Raw genomic sequence first — 13,771 nt, forward strand, 5'->3', positions numbered from 1 at the left:
TCCACCTTTCCCGCCTGACAAGTGCTGCTTATCCTACAAACACCTTGGTATCCATCACCTCCAGTCTCACAGCTTAACCTTGGCTCTTTATTTCCTTTGTACCTTGTGCGTATTTCTATTTGCAAATAAGTCTCCCGGCTTTGCAAGAATGTGTTTACGTGTGACCCCCACAGCGCTACCGGGGCGTTGGACCAGAAAGAAAGGCCGGCCAGCCCTCTTCTCCGAAGGCTCTGGCACGCCCCCAGCCCCCCGATTTATACAAAAGGACAAACAATGCCGAGCGGCCACCAGGTCGCCCGGTAATCGCGCCCCCGCCCCAAGCAGGGCCGGGGATCCGACTGGCAGCCGTTTCCGTGTTTCTCCATCGCCGCGGATGTCTCAGCCCGCGCCCACTTCCTCTTCCCTCGCCCCGCGAGCTGCGCGCACGCCAGCCCCTCTCCGACCCAGATCCCCGACGCGCAGCCCCGCGCCCCGCGCCCCGCGTCCGCCCCCTCCCGGCCCCGCCCCGCCCGCGCACGCGCGCCGCCCCCGCGCCGGCTCTGGCTCTGCCCCCGCCCCCGCCCCACCCCTTCTCTCCCCTCCCCGGCCCCCGCTCCCGCTCCGCGCCACCGGGCCGAGCCGGGGCCGCCGGGCCGGGGCCGCCATGGAGGTGGAGGAGGCGTTTCAGGCGGTGGGGGAGATGGGCATCTACCAGATGTACTTGTGCTTCCTGCTGGCCGTGCTGCTGCAGGTGAGTCCCCCTCCACCCCCAGCGCTCCGCTGCCCCGCCTCCCGCGGATCCCCCGAGGGGCCCGGCCGGTAGCCCAGGCTCTGCAACCCCGGGGGGAGGGGGGGGGACACGAGCCCCCTGCCCCCGTCCCGCGCGAGGGCCGGCCTGGGCCCCAGCACCAGGTCGCCGTCAGGCCTGGTCTTTGGTGCCCGCCCCAGCCTCAGAGCCTGCCCCCTGGGGCTGTTCCGCCAGGCCCACCCACCTGCCACCTAGAATGGGAGAGGGAGTGGGGTGGGGGGGTGGTGGCACTTTATCTGCCGATGAGCTGGTTAATCGTAGCGGATGCCGGGTTCTGCGGTTACCTGGGACAACATCGTGAACGCGTGACCGAATTGTTACTCACCTGCGGCTCTGTCACCTTGGAATGTAGAGCACACAGTGAGCCCCGGTTGCCTCTGACGCTGACGAAGGTCCGACCTAGAGCGGCCTCCTTCAGTTCTGGGTGTCCACTTACCATCTTTTCCTGGATTTCAGGGGGCTTTCTGTTCCAGGTGCTTTCCGTGGGTTTATTTCTAAATAAACGGGGGTTTATTTCTCCCCCGTTCAGGTTCTGCTGGGTCATTCTGCCCAGAGGCCAGCCTCGGGCTGAGACTACTATAAATTGAATAATGTCATCTACAATGTATAAGATTCAGTTATAAAGTAGAATCATTTCTTCACTGTGCAAAATTCTCCCACACTGCTTGCCCACCCCAGCCCAAAAATGTGGGTTTGGTATGCTCAAGGTCGCTATAGATACACTTTGCCAGGCAAGAGTTACTCTTCCTTTGCCAGCCTAAATGGCCCATTTAATGACATCAGTTACCTCTCCCAATATTCTAAAGGCGTTTCATTCACAAATTCTTGATTAGTATCTACTGTGAGCCCTCATTTTACTACTCCTTCATTCAGCACATATTTAATGATGCCTACTATTTGCTTAGCAGGGGCTACCGTGGTGGGCAAATCAAAGCCCCTTTCCCCCCAAAAGACCCCCATTCTAGTGGGAGGGGGGGTTGGGTGAGGCAGGCAGACAGTTCAATAAGTACAGTTAGTGTGTGATGATTATCCCGAGGAAAGTACAGGGAAGTCGTGAGTATAACCACCAGTTGCTTGAAACTGGCATAAGGCAACTGCTCAACAGGAAGGTAGGGGGTGGGGGAGGGTAAGAGTTGCCTTACTGATTCTGTTTTCCATTAAAATGTTTGTAAGTTCAGTTGTTTTTATCTCCAGCCAGAAGAGCTGTTCAAACGATGGACTGATAGATGATGTCAGTCCTTTTTTTAGCAAAGCAAGTTTTCAGTTCACAAGTATTCAGGATTCTGAAGTTCTTTAAGTTCGGTGTTTCAGCTTTAACTGTAATTTTCCTGTGGGGAAAAAGTACTTCCTAAATCACAAAACAGTACTTAATACAGAGAGTATTTCATTGTACCCATGATGCTTGATGTTCATTTATAATACTTTTTCTTTGAGAAAATTCTTTCCTCTTCTAACCAAGAATTCCAGGAATATAATTTGTTTTCTGAACAATCCTGTCCCCCCATGCCTATACTCCACCTGCTGTCATTATCTTGTTAAAGGCCTAGCTAGGTGTCTGCCTATTTAGAATAAGTTTGTCTTGAGGGAGTGCAGCACTAAAAAGGCCACTGTTCTGGGGCCCCTAGGTGGCTCAGTCAGTTAAGTGTCCCACTCTTGATTTTGGGTCAGGTCATGATCTCATGGTTCGTGGGTTCGAGCCCTTTGTCAGGCTCTGTGCTGATATGGAGGAATCTGCTTGGGATTCTCTCTCTCTCTCTCTCTCTCTCTCTCTCTCTCTGTCTATCGTCTCTCTCTCTGCCCCTCTCCTGCTTGCATGCTCTCTCTAAATAAATAAATAAATAAATAAATAAATAAATAAAAACTTTAAAAAAAAAGGGCCACGGTTCTGGGTTCGAGACCTTTTGTTTTTCTCATTTACTTTTCTTTATGGTTGGCCCAGTTGGTTTGAGTTTAGTACCAAAGAGCTCTAAGCCTGTGACCATGATTGTTCACTGATCCCTGCCTGACATGTGGTCAGTATTTGCCATTGAAGAACCAGGTCTTATGAGTATTGGGAGTGAGTGACTGTTTATCTTGTAGGTGTGGACTGGGAGGCACCCTGTAGCTGTGTCTGTCCCAACAATGCCTCAGTCCAGGCAGAAGTGAATCCTTCATAGTGCTACATATTCATGAGTATTCAACACTCCCATTGATATACATGATAAAGGTGGTCTTGGGGTCACCCAAAGCTATCTTGGATATGAAAGTGGACATCACCAAAGACTTCTCTACCAAGTCACTTGTTGGAGATGGTTTTGGTTTGGGATGGTCTGTGGAGTGGGAATACTAGGAGCCCCATTACACAATTATAATATGATGCTTTCATCATCTTGTGAAAGTTGCTTCTTCCAGCAGAGGAAGAAAGTAGGAAGCCCTTTTCAGAGCTGGCTTAAATGGGAAGTTGATGTTTGCTTCAAAAATCAAAGCCCTGGGCACCTGGGTGACTCAGTCAGTTAAGTGTCTGACTCTTGATTTTGGCCCAGGCTCAGGTGAGGATCTCACAGTTCGTGGGTTCGAGCCCCACGTCAGGCTCCACACCAACAGTCAGAGCCTGCTTGAGATTCTGTCTCTCTCCCTGCTCCTTCTCTCAAAAATAAACTCAAAAGAAAAAAAAAAGAAAAGAAAAGAAACCAGAGCCCTGGGGTGCCAGGCTGTCTTAGTCAGTGGAGTGTATGACTTTTGATCTTGGTGTTGGGAGTTTGAGCCCATGTTGGGTATAGAGATTACTTTCAAAAATCTTAAAGAGCACTGGGTGTTGTATGGAAACCAATTTGACAATAAACTTCATATATTGGGAAAAAAAAACAAAAAAAAAAACAAAAAAAATTAAAAAAATAAATAAAAAATCTTAAAAACAAAACCAAAAACAACAACAACAAAAACCCTCAAAAAAACCAAAGCCCTGGTCTACTGTTGCCCAAGGAACATGCAGACCCACCTGCAGAGCAGCGCTAGCAGAAAGAGAGCCCTGTACACAGTAGGCGGGACTCCCAGAGAGAGGGACAGCCAGACAGGGAGCCACTGCTGAAGCAAGAGCCTTTTCTGCATCTGCAGTGTGGCAATGACCAATCCCAGTCGAGAAACACAGAACTAGAGGGGACAGAGATGGCAAATTCAGATCTTTGCATTTTCTTCTATCGGGGTTTTATTATTATTATTATTATTATTATTAGTGGTTTTAACCCCCCCATACTTCGAACATCCAAGTTCAAACTAAAAGGACAAAAGCACATCACAAAGCCAACTCGGAAGGTCTTTAGGTTAACCGTTTTTGTGGATTGTGGGTACCATCAGGTAGCGTGTCGCAAGTTACCTCAATATCCGCTTGCCTTTAAAAGCAAGGTGACTTCTGGCCACAGGCTTTGCAAACACAACCTTTAGAATCTCTATAGTGGCCACCTTTCAGGTACATAAAGGATTGATGCAGATTTTGTAGATCTCCCTTCTTATGCTGATGAAAATGCCCCTGACAAGAGTGATAGGCGGTTTGAAAGTAGATAAGCAGAAAGCTAGAGGAAAAGGGATTGCCACAGGTAAAAATCGTTGTCTTGTGAACGCGCGGCAATGTTCACAATTTTGTAGTTAGAAAAACTCTTACTGTCCAAATATAGGTGCCCTCCCTTGGACAAGAGCTATCTGTGGTATTTAAATGTGAATAATTCTGTGTGCTTTATTTCTGTTTCTATTTTCTGGTAGTGATTCAGAGCTGATGCTGTCATCGTCATTTGTGTTTGCGTACGTGTGTGTTTGTTTGCCAGGCTGTCTGGAGGAAGAAGGTTGGAATACAGTTCTTTGTTTTTTGAGCCCTTTAGACGCAAAGTGAAAATGGAACCCACTTCTTTGTGTTCTAAGCCGTTGACTCCAGCTCCTTCATTTTCCCGGGGATCATGCGTCACAGATTGTAGTATAATTTGCACAGGATTTAAAACATCCATGAGCCAACTGGAACATGTAACCTGTAACAGGCATTAGTTTCGCCAGCAAAAGTGTGATGTCATCGTGGATCTCAGCTTGAGGTACAGTCTTCCGGTGTTCTGGAACGCATTATTTTAATGTAAACTCTTAATAACCCCAATCTTATTTATCAACCCTGGGGTTACCAGTGCCTTCAGATCATTCACGCAATAAACATCCTTTCATGGTGTTTTAGAAAGCAGAATGACTGACCAGGTATTGTGCAGAAGAGGAAACTGTGATAGTCAACACAGGAAAAGATGTTTACCTTCAGTGGTCACCTGGGACGGGCGTATTAAAATGACTATGAAATATCATTTCACACTGAATAGATGAGCAGACATTAAATAGTCTAACAGTACAGGTGTGCTGAAAAAGAGGAGCGGGAACTGTGTCGTTCAGAGAATAATTTGCAACGGTCTAGTAAAATTGAAACCCAGCTTTAGATTTCTAGGTGTATGTCCTCCCACATTTCTTGAACACGTGCATGAAGATATGGCTCAGATGTTTACTGCAGCACTGTTTGTAATAATAAAAATTAGTAACCACCTTAGTGACTCCCAAAAAGGGACCAGGTAATCAAAATGTGGCATAAATTTGATGGGCTATAACAGGTTGGCGTGAATGAACCAGATCGATAAACAACTACAGCAATGAATTTCTAAAACACGGTGTTACCTGAAAAAAATAACAAGTGTGATATATACAATATGACACAAAAGTCTTACTAAAAATTGTAAAAATATCGGGCCTCCTGGGTGACTCAGTCAGTGGGTTGAGCGCCTCACTCTTGATTTTGGCTCAGGTCATGGACCCAGGGTCGTGGGATCGAGCCCTCCGCTTAGTACAGAGCGAGGGCCTGTACTCAGATTCTCGGTCTCTCTCCCTCTGCCCCTTTCCCCTACTTGCATGCACACTCTCTCTGTCTCTCTCTAAAATAAAATCTGAAAAAATTGTCAAAATATAGGAAACTGTACCATATTTGGTTTATCAGTGTATATGGACAATGTAGCAGTATAAACATATGGGGTAGAAGGCTCCACACCCAATCCATCAGACTGGTTACCTCCAGGGAAGGAAGGAGGGGTGGGGGTGAGGGGGGTACAGAAGACATTTGCTCTGTATTCATAATACCATATTTTAAAAATCTGAAGCAAATATAATACAATGTAGCTTGTTAATTGGGATGGTGGGTTCCTGAACTTTATTTTGTTTTGCTTCTCTGTGTTAAATTAAAAAAAAAAAAAAAAAAAAAGAAGAGTGTGGCATAGAAAAGATCGGCATACTGAGAAGCAAAGGCTACAGTTCACTTCATGAGAGTAACCGTCCACCCTTCTCCTGCCGTCCCTTTAACCAGTTAGCACTGTCAACTGTGGTCTATGAATTTCACACTTAAGAGAATGAGGTAGAGAGAGTTTTGTTCAGCGTGCGCTCTTGAACTTTGTGTAGAACACTGTCACAGGGAATGTCTCCTACGTGCTTGCATTTGCCTCCCGGTCCTTATCTCCCCAGGAGATTCGTGGAAAGACTTCTTTTGATGAGGTATCGCTGAGGTGGTTCTGACCCCTCAACCTTAAGCAAGTAATGAAGTTCGTAGGGCAGACATTAGGGAAGACCTCACTGTGTTGGTCATTGAGACCAGCCCTTGTGCCTCAGGAGAGTCTCACCACCACCAGGGGTTCAGCCGTGATGACAACACCCGGCATGAGAGCCACTCTATCATGACTCCAGAACACGTGAACATCTACCAGGTTCTCTGTTAGTTTGGGCAAGTTTTACGCCGCCCTTACACTCAGATTTAGTTGTGTCTGCCCTCAGACGGTGGCCGCGAGTTTGGGTGATAATCCGGGGAACCTTTGCTGGTGGAATATTCCATCACTTTAGGTAAGTAGGGCACTTCCTAAAGAGACCATAGCTACACTTGCCCCCTAGTATGTCCTCAGGAAAGCTGTTGTCTGTAGACAGACACTGCCCCCTGGCGTAAAGCAGGTGAAGTTGCAAATCAGCCAGACCAGATTTCCATCTGGGGAGGTTATGGAAAACAGGGAGCTTCTGGGAGGTTTAGGGAGCCCCTTTGAGCCTCGGGCATCTGAAGAATTGGGATGTGCCTTAGAAAGCAACTGGCTCAACACCCCCACAGCACCCACATCTCTAGCAGCATGCCTGCTGGGGCCACACACAGCACAGCTACTCAGCATGTGCCCTGACAGAGAAGGTATTACCTTAATAAGACAGCGTGAGTGCGCGCACACACACACACACACGTCATTAAAAATGTGAAGATAGACAATGTGTGGCAGAGAGAACGCTAGACTCTCTGAATGCCGTGTTGAATGCTGTGACCCTCTGCTCTGAGATGGCTGAGAGAGCTTCAGTAGGGGACCCCTCAGTCGTTTGTGTACTCTGGGAAGTGGCTGGATCACAAAAGTGTAATTCATTTGTTTTGCAAGTTCAGGATTTCTTCAAGTTGCCCAATGCCCAGCAGTTAGTTGGCGTTGTGTCAATGTCACCTTGAGGTTTTCGGAACACGAGCTTGGCCCTTCACCACGGTCAAAGCCTGCCTTATAAGGGAGAGCTGGCCAACCCCAAGATACGCACAACTCAGGAAGCTCATCTCTGACTCCCTTAACCAACTGTTCAGGCAGAAATTAACATCTGCATTTAGGGGAGTTGTATGAGGCTCAACAAGGAGTATATGGGGATTGTAGCAAAAAGAGAAAACATAGAAAAGAGAAAAGGGAAAGAAAGACTCACCAGAACTTAGACCACTCAGACATGAAACACACTCACATGTTGGTGGATTGTCTTCCAGACTTTTAGTTATACAAACATGTACATTTGGCTTTTTTGCATAAATTTGTATCTTAACCTCAATTTTTGTCTGTCAGCAATATCATGCATGCCTTGCTGCAGTCATAAATGAACAACCACATATTTTATAATGGCTGTAGCAGTGTAGCAATGTGCGGCTGTACCAGAACTTGCTTATTCCATTATCTCTTGTTGCAAACATAGGCTGGTTGGTTCCTCTCTTTCGGAGTTCTGAAACCCATGCTTTGGGCCATTGTCCGGCTCTGGTCTGCACTTCTCCCGGTTAGCTGTTGACCACTCTTCCTAAGCTCAAATTTTTCCTGACTCCATTGCTCACACTCTCTCCAGATGTTCTTTGGTCCCACTTTATGGATGGAATAGAAGTACAAACTTCCTAAACATCTCCTTTCTTTTGCTTCGAAATTAACGTTTACCCTTACCTGTCATTACATCTCTTCAGAGTGTCCAAGAGGAAGACAGCTCAACCTTCCTTCCAGGGACATCCTCTCACCTTTGTTCTTGATTCTTTGTTACTCTCTCAGTCGTTTCTAATCTTCCATCTTTCGGCATTGTCTCATGTCCCAAAGGGTGCCCTGCATGGTAGATCTAAGTGGTCTGTGGAAATTATATTGAATAGCATTAGCTTTATAAAGTGAGAGAGTTATTCCCTTTTCAGTTCCTCCTTAATCTTTCTTTAATTAGAATTTTTAAATGTTTATTTTTGAGAGAGAGACAGAGTGTGAGCAGGGGAGAGGCAGAGAGAGAGAGGGAGACACAGAATCCGAAGCAGGCTCCAGGCTCCGAGCTGTCAGCACAGAGCCCGACGCAGGGCTCGAACCCACGGACTGTGAGATCATGACCTGAGCCATAGTTGGACCCTCAACCGACTGAGCCACCCAGGTGCCCTGATCTTTCTTTCATCTAAGAAGAAAATCTCATTTGGTGCTAGCACTTCTCAAAACTTTTGCAACTATTTCTGTTTTAGCAAAGGAAATGAACTAGAAGTAAGAATTAAAGAAGGCTCAGACTTCAGACTTGGGCAGAAAACCTTACCTAGTTGAAATTTAGTAACATTATTCTTTTTTTATGGTAGTGGTCATTTTATTTTCAAAGAAACATTTCACATGAAACACAGAGACTAATGTCACAAACATACCTGTGCCTACTTCTAGATTTGACAAGTGCTAATATTGTGCCATATTTGCTGAAGGTGGTGTGAGTTGTAGTTCAACCCAAGAGGCAGAAAGCAGAACTCTTGGGATGGGGACGTGTGTGTATGTGTGTGTGTGTGTGTGTGTGTGTGTGGTATGTATTCATATGTGTATGATTATACACATAGTCAGTGAATAATTTGTCACAGAGATTTGACCACGCACAATTGTGAGAGTTGGTTAAGCCGTCCCTGTAAGGCTGTTGTCTTTGTGTCTGATGTTGGAGCTTGAAGTCTGCAGGGAAGGCAGTCTGGAAGGGAAAGTATGGTCTGGAAGCCATCCGAATTGATGGGAATCTGTGCTGTTCTCACTGCCTCCAACCTTGATGAAGCAACTGCCTTTCATCTTGGAAAACACATACTTGGCCCGGGAGTCAGAGATGCTGAGGGAGGGTCCAGGGGAACGTGGATCTGTTGCAGGCCCAGCTGTTGTGCTCTACCAGCAGAGCGAGCCAGCAAAGAAGTGGCAAAGAAAGGCAAAAAACACCTTTCCCAGCCTTCCGAGCATAAAAAAACAAGATGGCCGCTCCTTTGTTTTCACCCTCTCTCCCCAAATCCTGCTTGAAAATATCTCTTGTGGCCCGTCTTAAGTAAAAACACACTAGCCAACACTTGGCATTATGACATGGTGTTTATTTTGATAGTTCCATCTGTCTGGTCATATCTCTATTGATACAAAATTTTATTTCTTTGCAAATTCACTTAAGTTAAAAATTTTGAACTGAATTTTCAAAGGACATATCTGATAAAGGGTTAGTATCCAAAATATATAAAGAACTTATAAAAGTTCAACACCCCCAAAATGAATAATCCAATTAAAAAATGGGCAGAAGACATGAATAGACATTTTTCCAAAGAAGACTATACAGATGGTCAACACACATATGAAAAGATGCTCGGCATCACTCATCATCAGGGAAATACAAATCAAAACTACATGAGATATCACCTTACACCTGTCAGAATGACTAAAATCAGCAACATAAGAAACAACAGGTGTTGGCAAGAATGTGAAGAAAAAGGAACCCTCTTGCACTGTTGATGGGAATGCCGACTGGTGCAGCCACTGTGGAAAACAGTGTGGAGGTTCCTCAAGAAGTTAAAAATAGAACTAGCCTATGATCCAGCAATCGTACTACTAGGTATTTACTCAAAGAATACAAAAATACTAATTCGAAGGGATACATGCACCCCGATGTTTACAGCAGCATTATTGTGGGAACAGCCCAAGTGTCCATCGATGGATGAATGGATGAAGATGTGGCATATATATACAATGCAATATTATTCAGCCACAAAAAAGAATGAGATCTTGTCATCTGTGATGATGTGGTTGGAGCTAGAGAGCACAATGCTAAGTGAAATTAAGTCAGAGAAAGACAAATACCATGTAATTTCACTCATGTGAAATTTAAGAAACAAAACAAGCAAAGGGGAAAGAAAAGAGCGAGAGGCAAACCATGAAACAAACTCTTAACCCTAGAGAACACACTGACGGTTACCGGACGGGAGGGGAAGGGGATGAGTGAAATATACGGTGGGGACTAAGGAGCGCACTTGCTGTGGTGAGCACTGGCTGTTGGAAGGAAGTCTTGACTCACTGTATTGTACACCCAAAATTAATATTACACTGTATGTTAACTGGAATTGAAATAAAAGCTTAAAGAAACATCTTGAATCAATTTAAAAGAAGACCGTTAGGGGCTCCTGGGTGACTCAGTCCGTTCAGCATCTGACTCTTGATTTTGGCTCAGGTCATGATTCCAGGGTTGGGGAATCGAGCCCCGTGTCAGGCTCCATGCTGAGTGTGGAGCCTGCTTGGGATTCTCTCTCTCTCTCCCTCTCTCTGTCTCTCTAAAAGGAAAAAAAAAAAAAAAGACTAGTAAGTAAATAGAAAACAAAAAAACGGCACATAAAATTCTTGCAGGGAACACACAGGTGACCGAAGTTTGGGAAAAGCTGAGCTATCCTGTAATATTTCTTCAAAGAACACTAAAAATATGTGGTTTACCTTCTCGACTCTGATTGGCCTATTTTTTTGCCCCAAAAGTTCCTTCCTCTGAATTTGGTTTTGATTAAACCCCTACTAGGTTTTCTCTACCTAGTTTCTGGTGTCATATTTGCAACTTTTTCCTTATTCCCCAGTTAGATTTCCCATCTACTTTCTCTGTGCTCTCATCACCTCATTTCCGCCGTGGCTAATACTGCATTTGTGAAAATCTGCCTTGTGTTTGTAGCTTTCGGTACGTTTGTTGTCCTCACTTGAATGTATTTGCCTAGAAGGAAGTGATTATTTTTTAGCCATCCTTGTTATCATCTGAGGCCCACAATATAATGTGTTGCAAAGTGGTGGAGCTCACTAAATTTTTTTAAGAATTAAACTGAAGTCACAGATGGAGGGTAGTCAGGTGGGGGTATTTCCATTTTATTTGGGAGAAAGCTAGGGAAACAGATGCAGGTTAAATCACTGTTTACCCAAATACTTAATTTATCCAAAGTCTTAATTAGTGGTTGGAACAAAGATTAGGTCCTGAAATTACTGGTTTTTTTATCTTGATCATCATCTTTTTCTTTTCTTTTTCTACACCATTTTGCAAGGAATTAGTTAAAATGTATCCTAGGCTGTTAGTTATAGAGTGGTATGTTGGGTTTACTTGGAAGCATATAGAAATCGAAGTTAGCATTTCTTTCGTTCAGGAAAAGACAGATCATTAACAAATTAGAATTTCACTATATCTGCACTGTTAGATACAAAATAATATTTCCCCAGTAAATAGTGCAGCCACTGACTGCTTTGGAGATTAACAAAGGAGCCATCAGCGTGGTCTGGAGTGGTTTGTTGAAGACTTGAGAAGGGCTGAGCTTGTGCTGAACTTGGCAGCTTGGGTTTAGAGAGAAGTGGGAAGGTCATTTCAGATGGAAAACAGTAAAATTGGGGGGAAAAAAGTGTAGAAGACGGAACAACTTTTAGGCTTACTACACAGAGTGTGGCCCAGACTAGCAGCATTGAGCTCAGGAGAGCTTGCTAGAAATGTGGAACTCAGGTCTTTCCCAGGCTACAGGAGCAGACCCTGCACTTTAAAGTCTGGGAGGCACTGATAGATGCCATTTGTATGGGGCTGTAGAGTTTACTGCTGGCTAAAGAAAACATCCCATTTGACCCTCAGAATAAGTTAGATATGAATGAATTAGATTAAGATGGTTACTACCAGTGTCCAGTCTCGCTGAAAAGAAAACCTGAAGTTTGGAGAGGTTTTGATTTGCTGAAAGGTTCCTAGAGCTGAGTTTCCAACTCAGGTATACAGATTCCTTCCTCTTTTCACACCACACCATGAGAAGTCGTGCAATGGGGAGCTGAGCACGCCAGTACAGAAAGCGTGAATGTGGATTAGGTAGCAGCTGGCCCATACAGTGGGGATCTGGAACGTTAAGACATTTATCACTGATCCATTGATATGTTTTGGCCGGAAGAATGTCAGGAGGAGTGTCTCAGGGAGACCAATCTGGTGGCATTATGTGGATGAATTAGAGTTGAAAGAAACAGGACTTCGAGACACCAGTTATTCAGGGCATGATATTAAATATTTTCAATTAAAAAAAATAGGTGGTATCTGTAAGTCACCCGACATTGACTGAAGACCCAGTTTGTGCTGGGCACTGGGCATCTGGGCGTGCTGTCATGATATGCTTGCCCACGTAATGCTTTGGTTGAGTCAGTCAGTAACGGAGTACGAAGTGCAGAAAAGACTAACGGTAATGACAACAACAAAGTCATCTTCCATTTTTCCCATGAGGTGATCCCGTTCTCATCCTGGTTTTGCTATTAGTGTTATACGTGATCTTGAACGAGTCACTTAATTGCCCATTTTACCTACTTTAAGACCTAAACATCATACTTCCCATGACTTCACAGCACAAGATATTGTGATGAGATCATTTATGGGGGACGGTTTGGTTTCCGGAGTGGTATAAAAGCTTATAATGCTGTCGATATAAAATCACTTTTAAAACCTTCACTTCTTGCAACTTCAGAAATTTCAGTCCCCCGGTGCATTGTAGTCACCTAATTATAATGACACTGAAAGGGGAAGAAAAAGTGCAGCCATCTGTGACACTTGTTTTCCTTCCCTGGAGGGGGCGTTGGAGAAGGTAATGGCCTCTCTGTGGTGTTGTTGACCCCACTTGGAAGGAGCGTGGATGGTGGTTTCTGATTGTGGCTTTAAGACCCAGCCGCTGATGGGTGTGATCATTCGACAAGAATCCGTGGGCATGGCAGTTATAGGGTAATACAGACAAGATTGAGAGACTCTTTGGACTCTGGCGGAGAGAAGCAGGAGTTCTGGGCTGCACGTGTCTGACCCGTCTGGTGACATAACGCCACGGCTCTGTGTGTGCAGTTGAGGTCCCTGGGTGTACACGTGTGTGTGCACGCATGGCGTGCACACTGGAAACGCTGCGAGGGGTGGGAGGAGGGCAGAGGAGATGAGAAGGTGAAAGCGTTCATCGGGCTTCAGGTTGCTGGGAATAATACTGATTAACACAGATCATACTGATTAACTGGGTTTCACTGCTCCCCTCTGTGAATTAGCGTGTGTATGAGCACCACCTCTTTGTTTCTGAACTGTTTTCTTTTTAAAAATTTTTAATTGTTTAATTGTAATTCCAGGATAGTTAACATACAGTGTCTTTATCCATTCATCTGGACACTGGGGCCGCCTCCATAGTTTGGCTATTGTAAATGAATGCTGCAGTAAACACTGGGGTGCATGTAGTTTCTGAACTGCTTTCCACACATCGTAGCTTCTGCTGAGAATGGGAGTGTCCACGAAAAAGCACACTTCAGAGTAGAGGATCCTCTGAGCATTTCCTCTCTTACCTAGAACATTCCTTATCTTAGAACAGTCCAGATAAAAATATGATGTATTAACGTATTTTCAACAAGCACCTAGAATAGGGCTTGGCGCATAATT

The 13,771-nt window shown here is 45.1% G+C and overlaps 1 protein-coding gene across 3 annotated transcripts in view; it reads left to right on the plus strand.

Moving 5' to 3' along the window:
- Positions 1-552: 552 nt before the first annotated feature.
- SLC22A15 (solute carrier family 22 member 15) overlaps positions 553-13,771 on the plus strand; it is an 82,477-nt gene continuing 69,258 nt past the window's right edge. For 2 of the 3 annotated variants that reach the window (XR_006296722.1, XM_043575934.1), the window contains exon 1: positions 565-730. Coding sequence is in view for 2 of the 3 variants with exons in the window: in XM_043575934.1 (XP_043431869.1) it covers positions 644-730 (87 nt within the window). In the remaining variant the exon portion in view is untranslated. Of the gene's footprint in view, positions 731-13,771 lie in introns of all 3 variants that reach the window. The other variant, XM_043575933.1, reaches the window with a different exon arrangement.

This window comes from Prionailurus bengalensis, chromosome C1 (genome assembly GCF_016509475.1).
Source record: "Prionailurus bengalensis isolate Pbe53 chromosome C1, Fcat_Pben_1.1_paternal_pri, whole genome shotgun sequence".
Lineage (NCBI taxonomy): Eukaryota > Metazoa > Chordata > Mammalia > Carnivora > Felidae > Prionailurus > Prionailurus bengalensis.